Genomic DNA, 21,104 nt, shown 5'->3' with positions numbered 1-21,104 from the left:
AGGGAAGAGATATGGGAACATATGTATATGTATAACTGATTCACTTTGTTATAAAGCAGAAACTAACATATCTTTGTAAAGCAATTATACCCCAATAAAGATGTTAAACAAAAAAGATACATGCACCCCTATGTTTATAGCAGCACTATTTACAAAGCCAAATCATGGAAACAACCTAAATGTCCATTGACAGATGAATGGATAAAGAAGATGTGGCACATATATACAATGGAATACTACTCGGCCACAAAAAAGAACAAAATAATGCCATTTGCAGCAACATGGATGCAACTAGAGATTTTCATACCAAGTCAGAAAGAGAGACAAATACCATATGATATCACTCATATGTGGAATCTAAAATACAGCACAAACAAACCATCTACAAAACAGAAAGAGACTCACAGACATAGAGGACAGACTTGTGGTTGCCAAGGGGGCGGGGGCTGGAGGAGGGAAGGACTGGGAATGTGGGCTTAGCAGATATGAAATATTATATATAGGATGGATAAACAACAAGGTCCCACTGTATAGCACAGGGAACTAGATTCAATATCATGTGATAAACCATAATGGAAAAGAATATTTAAAAAAAGAACGTCTGTATGTATATAACTGAGTCCCTTTGGTGCACAGCAGAGATTACCACAACACTGTAAATCAGCTATACTTCAATTTAAAAAAAATTTTTTTAAAGCACATGATCCTTTTTCCTTTGTTCACAAATGGATGAGTCTACTTACTGTTCCACGTATTGTGCTAGGGGCTGGGGACATGAAGAGGCATAAGAAATGCTCTAGAGCCCTCCCTGGGGCTACAGTCCTAGAACAAGAAAAGACTGATGGGTGAAATGTGTGTCTAAAAGGGTCAGCTGCCTTTGAAAAAGATAAACAAAGGGCTTTCTGGGCTATAGTCCAGCCTCTTCCCATGGATTGCAGAGGGGCGTGACCCTGAGCTGCCCACCTCACCCGCCCCAGTTGGAAACAAGACAGCAAGTAGAAAATATGGCTGTGACAGTGGTTCTCTCTGTGGTGCTCTCTGCTCTGCACGACTGCAGGGCAGGTGAAAGGTCCTGCACATGGGCCCTACCTCGCTGGGAGAGCTTGTACTGAGCTCCCACTGACACCTGGCACAAATCAGGGCACAGAGCTTACCCAGGACTTGGAATTAGAACCTGCGGACTGCATAATCAGTGTAAGGTATTGATGAGGCCAAGAATTAGGCACCACACATATTTAAAGAGAGAAATTCTTCAAGAGGCGTCACCCTTGGCAGTCATTAAGGTAAACTAAAAAAGATCAAGCTCACCTTATAGTAAAGGGAAATGTGAGGTTTTTCTGATCCTGATTTCATGCAGTTTGATTGGCCACACCAATGAGAACAAAAAGCTGAGATGGCAAATACACATAAAATTAGCTCTATCTAAAATGAATGCCACGGGACCTCCCTGGTGGTACAGTGGTTAAGAATCCGCCTGACAATGCAGGGGACACGGGTTCGAGTCCTGGTCTGGGAAGATCCCACATGCCATGGAGCAACTAAGCCCACGTGCCACAACTACTGAGCCTGTGCTCTAGAGCCTGAGAGCCACAACTACTGAGCCTGCGTGCCACAACTACTGAAGCCCGCACACCTAGAGCCCGTGCTCCGCAACGAGAAGCCACTGCAATGAGAAGCACATGCACCACAACGAAGAGCAGCCCCCGCTCGCCGCAACTAGAGAAAGCCCGTGTGCAGCAACAAAGACCCAACTCAGCCAAAAATAAAGAAATAAAATAAATAAATTAAAAAAAATAAAACGAATGCCATTCACTTTTCATATTTAAGAACACTGAATATGGCTTTTTAAATAAACACTTTGGGAGGCCTTTCTGGCCTTTACTCTGGGACATCTGCTGAGTCTGGTTATCTTTAGGAGGTCAGTAAGTGGGAGAACAAAAAACTTCCGAAACTGAAACTCTCCAAGCAAAACAATTGGCCTGTGATGTGAGACATTCCTTAGCAAATAGTTTAAGACTAGACTAAGGGACTTCCCTGGTGGTGCAGTGGTTAAGAATACACCTGCCAATGCAGGAGACACAGATTCGAGCCCTGGTCCAGAAAGATCCCACATGCCACGGAGCAATTAAGCCCATGTGCCACAACTACTGAGCCTGCGCTCTAGAGCCTGCGAGCCACAACTACTGAGCCTACGCGCCACAACTACTGAGCCTGAGCTCTAGAGCCCACAAGCCACAACTACTGAGCCTGCGTGACACAACTACTGAAGCCCACATGCATGGAGCCCGTGCTCTGCAATAAGAGAAGCCACCACGATGAGAAGCCCGCACACCACAACACAGTCATCCCCGCTCGCGACAACTAGAGAAAGCCCACGCACAGCAACAAAGACCCAACACAGCCAAAAATAAATAAATAAATAGTTTTAAAAAGGACTAGACTAACAGGAGCTTGCTCCACCAAGGTCTCTGTTCAAGGTTCTCCCTTCGCATCCAAACCTGTCACAGATGAATGGCCAATGAAAATTAATGGAGGGCTACAAACCCAACACCCCCATCACCCATTTCTTCCCCCATGCATTTTTTGTTACCTCAATTAGGAACTTACAAAAGTAGATGCATGAGCTATATCGCCCCGGGTGAAACCATCCTAAAGTTTAGAAACACAAAGTGTGTGTGTGCCAGATGGTTGGGGGGGGTGGGGAAGGGGGTGTGAGACCCAACGCCTTCAGAAAATCTGGGTATCCCTTTGGTAAATGCACAATTGGGGTTATTAGAGAACAGTCTATTGAAAATAAACCCCAATGAATACAGTGAGCCTTCCATGTGTGCTGTTTAAAGGACAGGCCATCGTTTAAAAGTAAAGGTCATGGGCTTCCCTGGTGATGCAGTGGTTGGGAGTCCGCCTACCGATGCAGGGGACACGGGTTCGTGCCCCGGCCCGGGAGGATCCCACATGCCGCGGAGCGGCTGGGTCCGTGAGCTGTGGCCGCTGAGCCTGCGCGTCTGGAGCCTGTGCTCCGCAACGGGAGAGGCCACAACAGTGAGAGGCCTGCGTACCGCAAAAAAAAAAAAAAAAAGTAAAGGTCGTGTCTCAGAAAGGTCAGTACCTACCCAAAGCGAGGAACAATGGGGCAAGGGCCTTATTGCGATTTTCCTCAGGAGCGCCCGCAGCAGGCGGAGGGCCTCCAGCCGCCTCCTGGCCAGCAGGCCCTTCCTCTCTTCCCAGTCCTCGGAAGAGCTGGGCCCCTGACGGGCCTCCGCTTTGGCACTGTCCTTCTGTCTCCTTTGCCGGTGTCTGTCTCTTTCCTTCAGGGCGTGCCTCCTGACTCTGGCCTTTCTCCTCTTTTCCTGGGCTTTCCTCTCCTCCTCTTTTCTCTTTCTGGATAATGATTAACAGAGTCAACCCTTCAGAAGGTATTTATCAGTCATTTGCCGCCCTTCCCACTCCCGTCCCCCTGCCAGGGCCCGACAGCGCATAACTAAGTTGATGAGTTAGAAACAGGTATAGGAGACCTCATGCAGAGAGTATTAAAAAAAAGAAGAAGAAAGCAACCGAATTCAAAGGAGAGGCCTCTAGCCTCCACCTTCTCAAACCATCAGCAGGGGCTACTGGATCCAGCTTTCACAGCGAAGATTCCTTTTCTCTTGAGATCAAAACCTTCCGTGAGTTGGTGGCACAGGGGCAAATGACAGTAAGTCAAGGCCTCAGAAAATAAAGGTGAGAACTGGTCTTTGGTGCAGACTACTTAACAGAGTACACCACCATAAAGAGACTGGCTTAGAAGCACACGGCCTTATTGTTCTGCCATTTTCCGAAAATTTCAGCTGTTTTGGGTAGGCCCTCATGGAAACATGGAAAAGGGGGGAGAAAAGGACAGTGGCCTGAGGGAGGGCTTAGCCAAAAACTGGAGGATTAGCTAAACTGCATGGTCAATCTGGAAATCTGGGGGGAATCGTTACCTTGACTGGGCTCAGCGTCTGGCCAGGTTTCACAGACGTGACCTCAAGCAACTCCTGGCACTCCGCCAGCCAAAAAAAGTGAGAGGAAGATGGAAGGGTACTCTTAAACTCCTCTTTTGAATGGCTATAATTGGCATAAAAGACTGGAAGAATAAACATGCAAGGGGAGGAGCCGGGAGGTAAAACTGGTTTGGGGAGCCCTGTGGCTCTGGACCATTTGTCCCTTCTTAGCAAACCTTTGGTGATCCAATAGCCCTTTCTAGTCTCAAGCTCCTAAACTGGGGAACGATGATAAACTCAAAGAAGTAAATACAGAGGCTCCTCAGATTCACAGAAAGAACTTGGGCCCATGAGAAAAATAGTCTCAACAAATCCATGCCTTCTGGCCTGTGGGTTAGAATGATTATTGATCATTTTATGGAAGAAAATCTTTTCCAGACCTAAAAAGAATTTTTCCCCAAAATTTCAATTGATAGGTAAGGTAAAATTTGGTAAATTTAGGTAAACTGCTAGAATTTTCACTCTAAAATTTCCTGGTCTTTTTTTTTTTTTTTTAATGACCATTTCCTCCCAGACATCTTCATCTGGCTGGTCCCACAATTCTTCATTACTTGTTCTTCCTGACAAGCATACTTTTTAAGTCTCTTGCTTTCAACTGCTTTCTCTTTTGGTTTTGTAACAGCACAGTGGAAAGACGGTACCAATTTCTCCTCCCCGCAGCCATTCACCTGAAGGGATTAATCCATAAATCAAAAGTTTAAAAAAACCCTCTTCATTGAAGTTGGTCTCCTCACCTTTCAGCCTCTTCCTCTTCTCTCTTCTTTTTTTTCCTTTCTTCCTCCAGCTCTTGTAATTTCAGCCTTTCTTGATTTCTCCTCCTTATAGCTCCTTCACTGAAGTGTTTGGTTGTATCAAACATAACCTGCCCCCAAACAATTCAAAGTTTCATTAGAAAAGGTTGCCCGCTGGCTGGGTGTGTCGAAGGCCAGAGAGATAAAACTAATTTGTACGTGGCAGTGCCAAACCAAATGAATTAAAAATGCCTTCTCTGCATCCCAGCACCCAGACTGTTCCACTGCTTCTCAGTTACCTGCCAAACAGTCCTTGTGGGGCTCTAGAATTTTCTTTGGCAGAACCCTTGAGGAGCTCACTTGACAGCCATAGGCGGCATCACAGTGCCATGATGGATGCAAGTTCTAAGGGATGTGAGTATATTGCCTCTGGTTTGTTATAGTGATTAACTGAGTTAACGTATTTTTTAATCACCAGAGACAAAAAGAGTCCAAAAATGGGTGAGAGGAGGGTGGGAGAGCAAAGATGTAAGAAAATTGACCAAATGAGATACAAGATCTGACTACAGTGATTATTAAACAACTTTGCAAATCTCTAAATAAAGTGGAAGTCAGATTGAGGTGCTACAAATAAACTTGCCTAAAAAATAAATGGAGGCAGAAGTAGCTATTTAAATATGCATGAGTGATAAACACCAAATTCACCATCATGGTTACCTTTGAGGGGAGGGAGGGGCCTGAGACTGAGGATGGTACACAGAGGGGAGCATGTTCTCATATCACTGGTAATGCTTTATTTTTTAAGCTGGGCAGTGGTACATGGGCGGTCATTATAGTATTTGCTATATCTTTTGTCGGACTGAATAGCTCATAATTTTCAAATATATATTTTAACCCACATACACACACACACACACACACACACACACACACGAAGCTACCGAAGCTGAAAGTCCAAATTCACACTAAAGACTGATTTAGAGAAAAAGGAGGGTTTAGCTGCATCTTTTCTTCTGCCGGATTAAGGCTTCAAGAAGGAGGTGACCAGGCATTCAGACAGTGATGAAGTGACATGCCTGCATAGACAGGCTGACTCTGAAAGGAAAGGATCCCGGTTTGTTGGGATTTTGTTTCAGCAATTTACCTGACAGACAACAGGAACATATAATAAATTGTGACCCCAGTAGCAAAGAGGGAGTAAACTGCTCTCCTCGTGGTTTCAAGCTGCATGTTGCCCTCTCTCCTGGCAACTTGTCAAATGGAATAAGTATCTGAGATACTTCCATAAGGACCATGAAGAATCCTTTGATGCCCCCAAGAAGCTGGGGCAGAGCCCCAGACTATAACAACCATCGTTTTCAAACCACAGATGGCAGCATGGCTGATAGCAGAAGAATGTTCAAATCAGGATGATATTTTTTCCCCTAATCATCCATTGATTAACGATAACACAAATCTTTACATTAGCTATTGATCAGAGCCTACTGGGGTCTAAGGAAATTTGTTGCAGATGCTTCCTCCTAGCTTTTACTCAGGACCACCTGAACAGTGGGAAATTTTGTTTAAAACCCCCTGGCTGTTCCTTACCTTAATGTTACATGCCAGAGCTTTCCCATCATCTCCTTTAAGCATCAGCTTCATCCCGCGGAGGGACTCCATGGCCTTTACAAAGTCAGTTGACTCCTGGTACTGTATAAAGGCCTCGAACGTCTGCAAGCCGAAGCTGAACCCCCCAAAGCTCCCACCAGTCATGACTTCTCGGTAGGGGTCAAGCATCGGAATATCCACATTCTTGATCTTCCCAAAACTTTCAAAGACCACCCGAAGGATCTCTTCACACGGCTTCTCCCCGCTGGAACCTTTAGGTGCAAACCACTTGCAGGGCAGGCCTTCGAAGTATATGGAATCTGGGCTCTTATCGTGGTCCTGCTCTTCAGACCCGTCAGCCAACGGTGCCCCCTTTTCTTTGGGGAAGTGTTCCCACTCCCCCTGGGCATCTGTGGCCACTACTCTCAAGTCTGTTTTCAAACCGCTTAGCTTGATGATCTTCCCGTGTAACTTGGCCTTCAGGATCTGAACCAAACTTCTAGTTTCAGCCTCCCCCTCAAATCGGATGAAGTCCTTAGTGCTCTTGGAGAGCCGCACTGTGGTGAACTGGTCAGGACAAATCAGGCTCTTCAGCTGGTCAAGAACTTCCCAGTTAGAGAAGGGCCTCATGGGTTCCGTGCTCTCAGGGAGCAATACATTGATCATCAACTTTGCTATGGGCTTGAGGTAGAGGTGCTGAGCCGCACAGAGCTCCGTTGCCTCTGAATTATCATACACCATCGTGACCGTCATGGTATCTGCGGGAAACCTTAGAGGGCGAAAGGGAACATTTTGATACAAATGGAGCAAAACGCAGATTTAGATTTTGAATGCTGCCATTTGCTGGACTTAGGTCAAATTGATAGGGGAACGTATACTATCGGGAGAATTAAGACAATAGCTTACATTTGTTTAATGTGTTTTAGAGGTTTCAAAGAGTTTCCAAAGACTGTGTCTCAGTTCCCCTAACTGTAAAATAGAAATAATAGGATTTCAGGAAGGAGTAAATGAGTGAGTACAGGAAATCCTTAGAATAGTGCCCAGCACACAGGAAGTTCTCAATCAACATAAGCTATGGCTATTATTTTTTTATTTTATTTTATTTTTTTTGCGGTACGCGGGCCTCTCACTGTTGTGGCCTCTCCCGTTGCGGAACACAGGCTCCGGACGCGCAGGCTCAGCGGCCATGGCTCACGGGCCCAGCCGCTCCGCGGCATGTGGGATCTTCCCGGACCGGGGCACGAACCCGTGTCCCCTGCATCGGCAGGCGGACTCTCAACCACTGCGCCACCAGGGAAGTCCTATGGCTATTACTTATACTACTTTGTCTCATTTGGTTCCTGAAGCAACCTGTGAGTAGGTATTTTCATGCCTGTTTTAGAGATGGGGAAATTCAGATGGATTCAGGAAAATTAAACGACTTGCCCATATATTGACACTCCAAGATTCCAAATCTCCAGTCTATTGTACAACTGAGCTCAAATGTAAAGTCCCAGAAAAACCTGCTGGGGATGGCACAGAAACGGGGCCGGGGTAAAATACACGTAGCACATTCATGAACACACACCCGGCTGACAGTTCTAACCCAGGTACCTGATCTAGCATCCTTCGTCCAGGCTGCTTTCCAAGTCTCACACGGACATATCTACTCTCATTCCTCCAGTCTGTCGACTTTCACTAAATTGAACTCTAAGATCAAGGGAAGAGAAGACAGCCTCTCCTAGTGAGTGACAAAGAGAATCTGCTCTCTACTTCGGGACTGGAGTACTGCAAAAAAAAAAAAGGCCACCAAAAGCAGTATCTTATATTAGGTTCTAGAAATCCTTATGTTAGCAACACTGAACTGGGATGATATGAGAATAAACATGTGCTCCTTCTCCAAAAACATTATCTAAAGAGCATAATGAAGACAAAATCCAGTCCACCTGCTGCAATTTGCAACATAAATAAGAGTCAACACTAAACTCCTTTAGGAGAAAAATTAATTTGATATTCAATTAAGATATACTGAACCCCCAAATTTATCTGTAATCAAGAGGTATTTATTTATACAACCTAATTTAAAGCAAGGCTTTAAAAAATATTCCAGAAAAAATATTCACAAAATAGTTAATCACTTCAAAGTAACCAGTTTGTCATGCTCTCCATTTATTCCAGTGATACTGCTTTTGTTTTAAACACTTTGGAATGCTTCGCTTGGATTGATTTCAAAGTCTGAGCTACATTCTTTTAAATAGCCTTGATGGAGGCCAATTTTGAAATTCTTTTATTGTGTATTTGATATTTCAAAATTATCTAGAATCAAGAATGCTGGATAGGGGGCTTTCCTGGTGGCGCAGTGCTTGAGAGTTCGCCTGCTGGTGCAGGGGATGCGGGCTCGTGTCCCGGTCCGGGAAGACCCCACATACCGCGGAGTGGCTGGGCCCGTGAGCCATGGCCGCTGAGCCTGTGCGTCCAGAGCCTGTGCTCCGCAACGGGAGAGGCCACAACAGTGGGAGGCCCGCGTACCAAAAAAGAAAAAAAAAAAAAAAAGAATGCTGGATAAAATGAACGACTATAAAGAACAAACTGACTTTTTAATTGGTTCCTAAGTCCCCTTACAAGGAGATTCTGAGAAAGGCTCTAATTATTTTTTTTTAATTAGTGCGTACATTGCTGGAACAGGTATAAAGCTTTGAAAGATGGCAAGTTTGAAGGACAATATTGACTGTTGTAGTATAACAGTTGCAAAAATGATCCTAATATTCCACCCCTCCCTGTATCCACACCCTTTGTAATGTGACTTTGAGTTGTTGCTATCAAGAGATAGAGTCTATTTTTCCCCAGCCCTTGAATTTGAGACGGCCTTTTTTTTTCCCTAACAGAATGTGGCAGAAGTGTCCAAGTGCTAGTTCTAAGACGAGGTGTCAAGTGGCCCTCACTCTCCTGGAATCCTGCCATACCATGAGGACAATCCTGGGCTAGCCTGCTTGAGGATGAAAGGCCACATGAAAAAGCCCTCTTGTGACAGATGAGCTGTCCTAGACCAGCCAGCCCCCAGCCAACCCACCAACTGATGGCTGACACCTGAGCAAACCCTGTCAAGATCAGATGCAGCCACCACAGATCAGCAAAACAGTCCTGAGAACCTATAGACTTGTGAGAAATAATAAATGGTTTTTGTTTAAGCCACTAAGTTTGGGGATGGTTTATTATACGACAACAGCTAACTGATACAAACATCTAAATTTTAATTAGTTTTAAGATACACAATCCCATTTAATAGTTTTTACACAAATAAATAAAAATTACAAAAACCCATTCCTGGGAGAGTTTTGGGAAGAAAGAAAAACTAGGCACCTTCGTATCTTGCTAGAGATAGTGAAAATTAATTACATCTTTTTTTAGAATAACTTGGCAAAACAAACCAAGAACCATAAAATATGTTCATCCCCTTTGGTCCAGTAACCTGCTCTAGAAACTCATGCTAAGGAAAGAATTAAAAATAAGAAAAGAACATGTTCAAAGCTGCTTATTGCAGTGTCATTTTAGACACAATTTTGTCACAACTATGTATACACAGGAATGAAGTTCAGAATTGCATGATTTTTTGCAAAGTGGTTTTAATAAAACTTTTTGCTGACTTACAGTGTTAACAGATGCACCTGTAGTCATTCATTTAAAATTATGGTCAATATAAATGGATTTTATTAAAAACTTCAGTTTTTCCTTCTACTTCAGATTAACCTCACAAAGCCCACTAAAAATCATCAACTTCTTGAGGTTAAATATATGCCTCATATCCTTCACAAGGGTGATTTCCACACAGTGAAACAGTTTCTATATTTTAGCCAGATCTCTCCACTTTCCTGAAGTATAATAAAGGTTCTCCTCAAATTTGGAGGGAAAACAGTCAGATGGTATTTTATAGTGCTTGATGTGCTGTATTTTTCACATGAAAAAAACAAAACAAAACTGGCTATCACTTCCATCTCACACCGAAGCAAAAATAAGCAGTAAATTCTACAGCAGAGGGTACAACTCAGATGATCACAGTGGACAGCAAGACGGTCTCAGCGAGCAAAAAACACTGAACAGAGGCGGAGACCAGTGCCTCATCTGAACCCCCAGTGAGGGAAGGAGGGCCTGGGGTGGCCGCATCCTCCTATTAATCCAGAGAGGTCAGAAACTGAGGTTCTTATGCGAAATCTGCTTTTTCAGACGCTGGCAATCAAGGAAAACAATTTACAAGCACTGCGAAGTGCAAATAAACAGACCTGCAGGCCTTGCTGCCTTGCCTGCCCACAGCCTCTGCTCTAGGGTCGATGTTTGCTCACCCGGCCCTCCAGTGACAGGACTCTACACCTCAATTCGGAAGCATTTAAGTTATTTTCTGACTTTCTCAAGAGGACCCAATTGGTTTTCAAAAAAAAAAAAAAAACTGGCCTCCTTTAAAAACCTCAATTCCAATTCCTCTTTCCCAACTTCAGCAACAGCAGCAAATTAGACATTGCTTCTCCTCTCTTCCCCTGCTGGTCACAGGCTTTAAAATGAAATGTTTGTGAATATTTCATCTTTGAATACTCTCCCAGAATAGGGAGCTAACCTTCCAATCTTATTTTTTTTTTTAAATATTGAGGACCTACTGTGTACCAAGAAGTAAGCTTTTTACATATGCCATGGCTTCAATGCTACAGCAATGTCATTGGCAATTTCTGCCAGATCGCTGAAAATGAACCAGATGGTGCCTGGCGCATAGGTGCGCGATAATTATGAATTCCTATTGCGATGCTTTTTCCTTAAAGAGGCCTCAAGCCAAAACTAACAAAAAATGAAGGAGGAAGAGGAGGGGGAGGGGGAGGAGACTTCCTACCAGGAAGACAGATAGAAGGGGGAGAGGGGGGAGGGGGAGAGGGAGGAGGGGGAGAGGGAGGAGGGGCAGGGGGAGAGAAAGAAGGAAGAAAGGGAGGAAGGGAGGGAGGGAGGCATAGGTGTGTACTTATTGACATGGAAGGACGCCCATGATACTTTTTAGAGGAAAAAATAAAAAGCAAGTTGCAGGATAATAATGTGCAATGTGATCTTGTTTTTGTAAACGTAATATAAAGTAATAAAAGTAATATAAACACACATGCATGGTGGGCGCACGTGCACGCGCACACATACAGACCTCTCTATAAAGTCTGGAAGGATGTACATCAAATTGTCAACATTTCATCTGGGAAATGGATTAGGAGTATTCTTGCTTCAATTTTTGAATGTTTATAATAAATGTGTTAATTTTGTATTAAAATTTTTTATTAAAAAGAGGAAACTCGGGGCTTCCCTGGTGGCGCAGTGATTGAGAGTCCGCCTGCCGATGCAGGGGACATGGGTTCGTGCCCTGGTCTGGGAAGATCCCACATGCCGCGGAGCAGCTGGGCCCGTGGGCCCGTGGGCCATGGCCGCTGAGCCTGCGCATCCGGAGCCTGTGCTCCGCAACGCGAGAGGCCACAATAGCGGGAGGCCACAACAGGGAGAGGTCCGCGTACCGCAAAAAAAAAAAAAAAAAAAAAGAGGAAACTCACATGATAATAACAAACTATTGAAAGGAAGCAGTTCACAGTTGCTGATACAAACTGGCCCAGAAAAGAATCAAAACAGAGTAATACAGAAGCAACTCCCTTTTCCCATCAAAGACACCCCTCTGTCTGCCATCACTGTAAATGCCCACAGGCATCTGGACCCATGACCCAAGTTTGTGTGAGTCCTGACTGAAGCCTGGGAGATCAGACTAGGACTTTGGGTGATGACGGAGCACTTGGCCACTTCAATACTAGCTGTACCACAGGCTGCAGAAGTTATTTTTAAAAACTGCCTTATTGAAGCATAATTGATATATGATAAACCACATTTCGTATCAAAAGTGTACATTTTGATGAGTTTTGACATATCTTTACACACTTATGAACACATCACCACAATCAAGAGAGTGAAAATGCCCATCATCCCCTTCAGTTTCCTCGTGCCCCTTTGTAATCCTCCCCCCACCTCCAGTGACCACTGATTCGCCTGCAGAATGTTTAAGTCTTAACTGATTTATTTTATAGCAAAAGCAGACAGGTGTTTCTGGAAAATACTCATAGTTACAATCCAATACTCAACTTTCACAGGTGCTTTCTTCTAAATCAGGATAGTTTCTCAACTCTAAGCTTAAATGTGCCAATCCTTGAATCTAGTTAAAGCTGTACGAGGCCCTACCTTGCTCCTGAAAAACAGGTTGAAAAAGGTTTGTGCTTTTCTCCCCATACAATCCCTGTTTTTAACCCTGTTTAAACATGTTCAGGAAGTAATCTGTTGCTCACCATTGCTAATTATTAGAGAAATGCACATCAAAACTACAATGAAGTATCACCTCACACCAGTCAGAATGGCCATCATCAAAGAATCTACAAACAATAAACGCTGGAGAGGGTGTGGAGAAAAGGGAACCCTCTTGCACTGCTGGTGGGAATGTAAATTGGTACAGCCACTATGGAGAACAGTATGGAGGTTCCTTACAAAACTACAAATAGAACTACTGTATCACCCAGAAATCCCACTACTGGGCATATATCCGGAAAAGACAAAAATTCTAATTCGAAAAGACACATGTACCCCAATGTTCACAGCAGCACCATTTATAATAGCCAAGACATGGAAGCAACCTAAGTGTCCATCAACAGCTGAATGGATAAAGGAGCTGTGGTATATATTTATATATATATATAATATATGTATATATTATATATGTGTATATATATATATGACTCAGCCATAAAAAAGAATGAAGTAATGTCATCTGCAGCAACATGGATGGACCTAGAGATTATCATACAAAGTGAAGTCAGACAAAAACAAATATTATATATCACTTATATGTGGAATCTAAGAAAAAATGATACAAGTGAACTTATTTACAAGACAGAAACAGACTCAGGGACATAGAAAACAAACTTATGGTTACCAAAGGGGAAGGGGGGGGTGATAAATTAGGAGTTTGGGATTAACAGATACATACTACTATATATAAAATAGATAAACAACAAGGACCTACTGTATAGCACAGGGAACTATACTCATTATCTTATAATAACCTATAATGGAAAAGAATCAGTTATATATATATATATGTATATATATGTATGTATATATATGTATATGTATATATATATAACTGAATCACTTTGCTGTACACCTGAAACTAATACAACATTGTAAACCAACTATACTTCAATTTAAAAAGGTAATCTACTTAAATTAGATATATTAGTTAGTAGATATAGCTATATATTTTATGTATATTTATACATATTAATAAAAATATATCTACCCAAATAGGTGGAATCACTGAGATCAAGTTATTAGGATATGATTTAAAATTGATTCTTTTTTTAAAATTTATTTTTGGCTGTGTTGGGTTTTCGTTGCTGCGTGCGGGCTTTCTCTAGTTGTGGCTCGTGGGCTCTAGAGCTCAGGCTCGGTAGTTGTGGTGCGTGGGCTTAGTTGCTCCGTGGCATGTGGGATCTTCCCAGACCAGGGCTTGAACCCGTGTCCCCTGCATTGGCAGGAGGATTCTTAACCACTGCACCATCAGGGAAGCCCTAAAATTGATTCTTTAGAGTGACCTAATTTGCCCTCTAAATACCCTTTATAAAAAATTGAGGTAAATTGGTTTATAACATTATATAAATTCCATGCGTATAACATCATGTTTCTACTTTTTTTTTTTTTTGGCCGCAGCACGCACCTTGCAGCATCTTAGTTCCCCAACCAGGGATTGAACCCCAGCCCTGAAAGTGCTGCATCCTAACCATTGGACCACCGGGGAACTCCCTTATATTCCCACTTCTGTATACACTACAGTGTGCTCACCACCAAAAATTTAGTTTCTATCTATCACCATATAGTTGACCCCCTTTACCCATCTCACCCTCCTGGCTGCGCCTTCCCCTCTGGAAACCACTACTCTGTTCTCTGTATCTACGTGTTTGTTTTGTTTAGTTTGCTAATTTATTTGGGGGGTTTCTGTTTGCTTGTTTTTTATATTCCACATGTGAGTGAAATCATATAGTATCTATCTTTCTCTGTCTGACTTATTTTATATAGCATAAAACCCTATTAGAAAAAAAGATGAAATCTTGCCATTTGTGACAACATGGATGGACCTTGAGAGTATTATGCTAAATTCCCTTTTAATATGTCTGTGGTTCAACTGACAGTAATGGTAGAATTCATTAACAATTTTCCCATCATTTTTACCAATCACTATCATATGCAAAGGTTTAAGAGCCTAATATAAACTGAGCCCTGATGGCAAGGAGTGTCATAAGTACAGCCACCATAAATTATCAAAAAGTTGAATTTTAATAAAGATTTTCAATTAGTCCCATGTTCTAGTATGTTCCACCATGACCTCCCCAGCCCCCTCACATATACACACATCTTTCTTCTAGTCTTGTGATTAAAAGCAACACCACTGAGATCACTTATTCTTTAACGCCTTTGCAGAGGCAAATGAGAGCTCCTCTAACCTTCAAAAATTAGAGTTATTCAATAATGTTTACACAGTGCACATTCCAGCAGTATCTTGTGTACATAGCTCTACCAAAGCATTTCACTCAACCAGCTCTCAATGCCAGAACATTTCTAGCAGCTTCTCAGAGAAACGTGGCTGCTTTCTCTAGTCATGGGTCTGCCTCATCTTCCTGCCTCTATACCTAATAGCAAAGCTGACTGAATAGCAGTAGAATAAGATTAGAGAAAAGGAAACAGTTTTGAGATATTTCCACAGGCCTAAAACAGTTGTTTGAACCTGCAGTGAAAATTCAATAAATTCTACGGGCTCTGCATCCAAACTTCCTCCAATACCTTATCTCACTTCAGAAGATACTAGAGAGATTCCTCTGCTACACCTTCAAGTGTTTTAGATCAGAACTATGACCTTAAAACTCTAAAAGCACTTGAGTCATGAGCAAAGTATCCCTCATCCATTTTCTTTCCCTTTTTCTCACTCTCAAATATTTGCTGTCAGAGTGCTAGCAAGGGCATTTGAGTCATGTTTTTTAAAAACAGTGGGAAAAAAACAGGACCATCTGCACAACTCCGTATCCTCTTTCGAAGTAGTCCTTTGCTGCCTTTCTTTTTTCAGGCTTTTGAACCTCAAAGTTAAGTCATTTTGAAAGCATTTAAGATGTATAAAGATATATCGACATATTTATTGTCAGCGGGACAGCCAAAATGTATTTGGGTCAAATCAACATAGCCAATTTCCAAACCTCCCAACTAGTACAGAATCCCCGTAAGTCTTGACCAAACAGAAGTCTTCCCTGCTTTTTCAGTCAAGAGGTCATGGATGAACTTGCATGTGTTTTGGTACATCATTAGCGCAAACAACAATTTTAAAACTGAGGCTGACCATATGCTCTGATCTTGAAAAATCTTTAAATCACATCATTAAAATGAGCAGCACGCAGTGTTGCAACAAGTGGAATACAACCAATATAGGACCCCCTAAATGATGAAATTCCCAAATTAAGATGGTCCTAAAGGGCTTATTGTGGCACTGGGGGCTTTCAGGGCAGAAAGGCAGTGACTTGGAGACCTGCAGGAATGATAAATTTGTGACCATGAAATACTGGAGTCCTACTGAGAGAGAATCTCTTCTACCAGCACTCAAAAAAAATCTGCTCTAAGGTAGAGTTTAGTATGGGGAATTTTGATCTTGAAATGAAGAAAACTGGATTTGTGTTAATTCACCTCTTTGGGCAACTTAATTTCCTGTTTTTGTTTCCCTATTTTAAAAGATCATACGAGCCCACGGGGACCTGGCCTGAGGAGCAGTGGCGGGAGCTTCGAGACTAGGGCGGCGCGAAAGAGATGTTATAGAGACAGTAAATGTGTCCAAATTTTTGAGAAATTGGAACAATCAAGAGTTACCTGTATGGGGAGCCTCCAGGAAGATGGCGGAAGAGTAAGATGCGGAGATCACCTTCCTCCCCACAGATACACCAGAAATACATCTACACGTGGAACAACTCTTACAGAACACCTACTGAACGCTGGCAGAAGACCTCAGACCTCCCAAAAGGCAAGAAACTCCCCACGTACCTGGGTAGGGAAAAAGAAAAAAGAATAAACAGAGACAAAAGGATAGGGACGGGACCTGCACCAGTGGGAGGGAGCCATGAAGGAGGAAAGGTTGCCACACACGAGGAAGCCCCGTCACGGGGAGAGAACGGGGGTGGCGGAGGGGGGAAGCTTAGGAGCCGCAGAGGAGAGCACAGCAACAGGGGTGCGGAGGGCAAAGTGGGGATATTCCCGCACAGAGGATCGGTGCTGCCCGGCACTCACCAGCCCGAGAGGCTTGTCTGCTCACCCGCCGGGGCGGGCCGGGCTGGGAGCCGAGGCTCGGGCTTCGGTTGGAGCGCAGGGAGAGAACTGGGGTTGGCAGCGTGAGGTGCGCCGCGGCGAGCCGGGAGGGAGTCCAGGGAAAAGTCTGGACCTGCTGAAGAGGCAAGAGACCTTTTTCTTCCCTTTTTGTTTCCTGGTGCGCGAGGAGAGGGGGTTAAGAGCGCTGCTTAAAGGAGCTCCAAAGACGGGCGCGAGCCGCGGCTAAAAGCGCGGACCCCAGAGACGGGCATGAGACGCTAAGGCTGCCGCTGCCGCCACCAACGGTCCTCCGTGCGAGCACAGGTCACTATCCATACTTCCTCTTCTGGGGAGCCTGTGCAGCCCGCCACTGCCAGGGTCCTGGGATCCAGGGACAACTCCCCCGGAAGAACGCACGGGGCGCCTCAGGCTGGTGCAACGTCACGCCGTCACGCCAGCCTCTGCCACCGCAGGCTCGCCCCGCATCCATGCCCCTCCCTCCCCCCAGCCTGAGTGAGCCAGAGCCCCCGAAGCAGCGGCTCCTTTAACCCCGTCCTGTCTGAGCGAAGAACAGATGCCCTCTGGCGACCTACAAGTAGAGGCGGGGCCAAATCCAAAGCTGAGCCCCTGGGAGCTGTGAGAACAAAGAAGAGAAAGGGAAATCTCTCCCAGCAGCCTCAGGAGCAGCGGATTAAAGCTCCACAATCAACTTGATGTACCTGCATCTGTGGAATACCTGAATAGACAACGAATCATCCCAAATTAAGGAAGTGGACTTTGAGAGGAAGATTTATGATTTTTTCCCCATTTTCTCTTTTTGTGAGCGTGTATGTGTATGCTTCTGTGCGAGATTTTGTCTGTATAGCTTTGCTTCCACCATTTCTCCTAGGGTTCTATCTGTCTGTTTTTTTGTTTTGTTTTGTTTTTGTTTTTTAAAATTTTTTTCTTAATAATTATATTTTATTTTAATAACTTTATTTTATATTTTACCTTTTTCTTTCTTTCTTTCTTTCTTTCCCTCCTTCCCTCCTTTAGACAGTGAATCATCCCAAATTGAGGAGGTGTCCTTTGAGAGCAAAATTTATGATTTTTTCCCCTTTTCCTCTTTTTGTGAGTGTGTATGTGTATGCTTCTGTGTGAGATTTTGTCTGTATAGCTTTGCTTCCACCATTTGTCCTAGGGTTCTATCCGTCCGTTTTTTTTTTTAATTTTTTTTCTCTTAATAAATATTTTTAATTTTAATAACATTATTATATTTTATCTTACTTCATTTTATTTCACTTTATCTTCTTTCTTTCTTTCTATTTTTCCTTCCCTCCTTCCTTCCTTCCTCCCTCCCTCCCCCTCCCTCCTTTCTTTCTTTCTTTCTACTTCTACTAATTCTTTCTTTCTAATTTTTGTCCCTTTTATTCTGAGCTGTGTGGATGAAAGGCAGGAGTCAGTGCTGTGCCTCTAAGATGGGAGAGCCAACTTCAGGACACTGGTCCACAAGCGACCGCCCAGCTCCACATAATATCAAATGGCAAAAATCTCCCAGAGATCTCCATCTCAACACCAGCACCCAGCTTCACTCAACGACCAGCAAGCTACAGTGCTGGACACCCTATGCCAAACAACTAGCAAGACAGGAGCACAACCCCATCCATTAGCAGACAGGCTGCCTAAAATCATAATAAGTCCACAGACACCCCAAAACACACCACCAGACGTGGACCTGCCCACCAGAAAGACAAGATCCAGCCTCATCCACCTGAACACAGGCACTAGTCCCCTCCACCAGGAAGCCTACACAACCCACTGAAGCAACCTTAGCCACTGGGGACAGACACCAAAAACAATGGGAACTACGAACCTGCAGCCTGCAAAAAGGAGACCCCAAACACAGTAAGATAAGCAAAATGAGAAGACAGAAAAACACACAGCAGATGAAGGAGCAAGATAAAAACCCACCAGACCTAACAAATGAAGAGGAAATAGGCAGTCTACCTGAAAAAGAATTCAGAATAATGATAGTAAAGATAATCCAAAATATTGGAAACAGAATAGACAAAATGCAAGGAACATTTAACAAGGACCTAGAAGAACTAAAGAGGAAACAAGCAATGATGAACAACACAATAAATGACATTAAAAATACTCTAGATGGGATCAATAGCAGAATAACTGAGGGAGAAGAACGGATAAGTGACCTGGAAGATAAAATAGTGGAAATAACTACTGCAGAGCAGAACAAAGAAAAAAGAATGAAAAGAACTGAGGACAGTCTCAGAGACCTCTGGGTCAACATTAAACGCACCAACATTTGAATTATAGGGGTTCCAGAAGAAGAAGAGAAAAAGAAAGGGACTGAGAAAATATTTGAAGAGATTATAGTTGAAAATTTCCCTAATATGGGAAAGGAAATAGTTAATCAAGTCCAGGAAGCACAGAGAGTCCCATACAGGATAAATCCAAGGAGAAATACGCCAAGACACATATTAATCAAACTGTCAAAAATTAAATACAAAGAAAACATATTAAAAGCAGCAAGGGAAAAACAACAAATAACACAAAAGGGAATCCCCATAAGGTTAGCAGCTGATCTTTCAGCAGAAACTCTGCAAGCCAGAAGGGAGTGGCAGGACATATTTAAAGTGATGAAAGAGAAAAACCTGCAACCAAGATTACTCTACCGAGCAAGGATCTCATTCAGATTTGATGGAGAAATTAAAACCTTTACAGACAAGCAAAAGCTGAGAGAGTTCAGCACCACCAAATCAGCTTTGCAACAACTGCTAAAGGAACTTCTCTAGGCAAGAAACACAAGAGAAGGAAAAGGCCTACAATAACGAACCCAAAACAATTAAGAAAATGGGAATAGGAACAAACATATCGATAATTCCCTTAAATGTAAATGGACTAAATGCTCCCACTAAAAGACACAGATTGGCTGAATGGATACAAAAACAGGACCCATATATTTGCTGTCTACAAGAGACCCATTTCAGACCTAGAGACACATACAGACTGAAAGTAAGCGGATGGAAAAAGATATTTCATGCAAATGGAAACCAAAAGAAAGCTGGAGTAGCAATTCTCATATCAGACAAAATAGACTTTAAAATAAAAACTATTAGAAGAGACAAAGAAGGACACTACATAATGATCAAGGGATCGATCCAAGAAGAAGATATAACAATTGTAAATATTTATGCACCCAACATAGGAGCACCTCAATACATGAGGCAAATACTAACAGACATAAAAGGGGAAATTGACAGTAACACATTCACAGTAGGGGACTTTAACACCCCACTTTCACCAATGGACAGATCATCCAAAATTAAAATAACTAAGGAAACACAAGCTTTAAATGATACATTAAACAAGATGGACTTAACTGATATTTATAGGACATTCCATCCAAAAACAACAGAATACACATTCTTCTCAAGTGCTCATGGAACATTCTCCAGGATATCATATCTTGGGTCACAAGCCTTGGTAAATTTAAGAAAATTGAAATTGTATGAAGTATCTTTCCCGACCACAACGCTATGAGACTAGATATCAATTACAGGAAAAGATCTGTAAAAAATACAAACACATGGAGACTAAACAATACACTACTTAATAACGAAGTGATCACTGAAGAAATCAAAGAGGAAATTAAAAAATACCTAGAAACAAATGACAATGGAGACACGACGACCCAAAATCTATGGGATGCAGCAAAAGCAGTTCTAAGAGGGAAGTTTATAGCAATACAATCCTACCTTAAGAAACAGGAAACATCTCAAATAAACAACCTAACCTTGCACCTAAAGCACTTAGAGAAAGAAGAACAAAAAACCCCCAAAGTTAGCAGAAGGATAGAAATCATAAAAATCAGATCAGAAATAAATGAAAAAGAAATGAAGGAAACGATAGCAAAGATCAATAAAACTAAAAGCTGGTTCTTTGAGAAGATAAACAAAATAGATAAACCATTAGCCAGACTCATCAAGAAAAAAAGGGAGAAGACTCAAATCAATAGAATTAGAAATGAGAAAGGAGAAGTAACAACTGACACTGCAGAAATACAAAAGATCATGAGAGATTACTACAAGCAACTCTATGCCAATGAAATGGACAACCTGGAAGAAATGGACAAATTCTTAGAAATGCACAACCTGCTAAGACTGAATCAGGAAGAAATAGAAAATATGAACAGACCAATCACAAGCACTGAAATTGAAACTGTGATTAAAAATCTTCCAACAAACAAAAGCCCAGGCCCAGATGGCTTCACAGGCGAATTCTATCAAACATTTAGAGAAGAGCTAACACCTATCCTTCTCAAACTCTTCCAGAATATAGCAGAGGAAGGAACACTCCCCAACTCATTCTACGAGGCCACCATCACCCTGATACCAAA

The 21,104-nt window shown here is 42.8% G+C and overlaps 1 protein-coding gene across 5 annotated transcripts in view; it reads right to left on the bottom strand.

Annotated features, from left to right (window-relative positions):
* The window catches only part of LOC115848955 (A-kinase anchor protein 17B), a 141,512-nt gene that overhangs the window by 5,700 nt on the left and 114,708 nt on the right, over positions 1-21,104 (bottom strand). For 3 of the 5 annotated variants that reach the window (XM_060291807.1, XM_060291808.1, XM_030849772.2), the window contains 3 exons: positions 6,341-7,109; positions 4,757-4,884; positions 3,114-3,381 (listed from right to left, as the gene is read on the bottom strand). In XM_060291807.1, coding sequence (XP_060147790.1) covers positions 3,114-3,381; positions 4,757-4,884; positions 6,341-7,093 — 1,149 coding nt within the window. In that variant the 5' untranslated portion in view covers positions 7,094-7,109. Of the gene's footprint in view, positions 1-3,113; positions 3,382-4,756; positions 4,885-6,340; positions 7,110-16,276; positions 16,448-21,104 lie in introns of all 5 variants that reach the window. The other 2 variants (XM_060291806.1, XM_060291805.1) reach the window with 1 other exon arrangement.

Source organism: Globicephala melas, chromosome X, assembly GCF_963455315.2.
Source record: "Globicephala melas chromosome X, mGloMel1.2, whole genome shotgun sequence".
Taxonomy (NCBI): domain Eukaryota; kingdom Metazoa; phylum Chordata; class Mammalia; order Artiodactyla; family Delphinidae; genus Globicephala; species Globicephala melas.
Note: the sequence above shows the minus strand (reverse complement) of the source record. Positions and strands in the feature narration are given on the sequence as shown.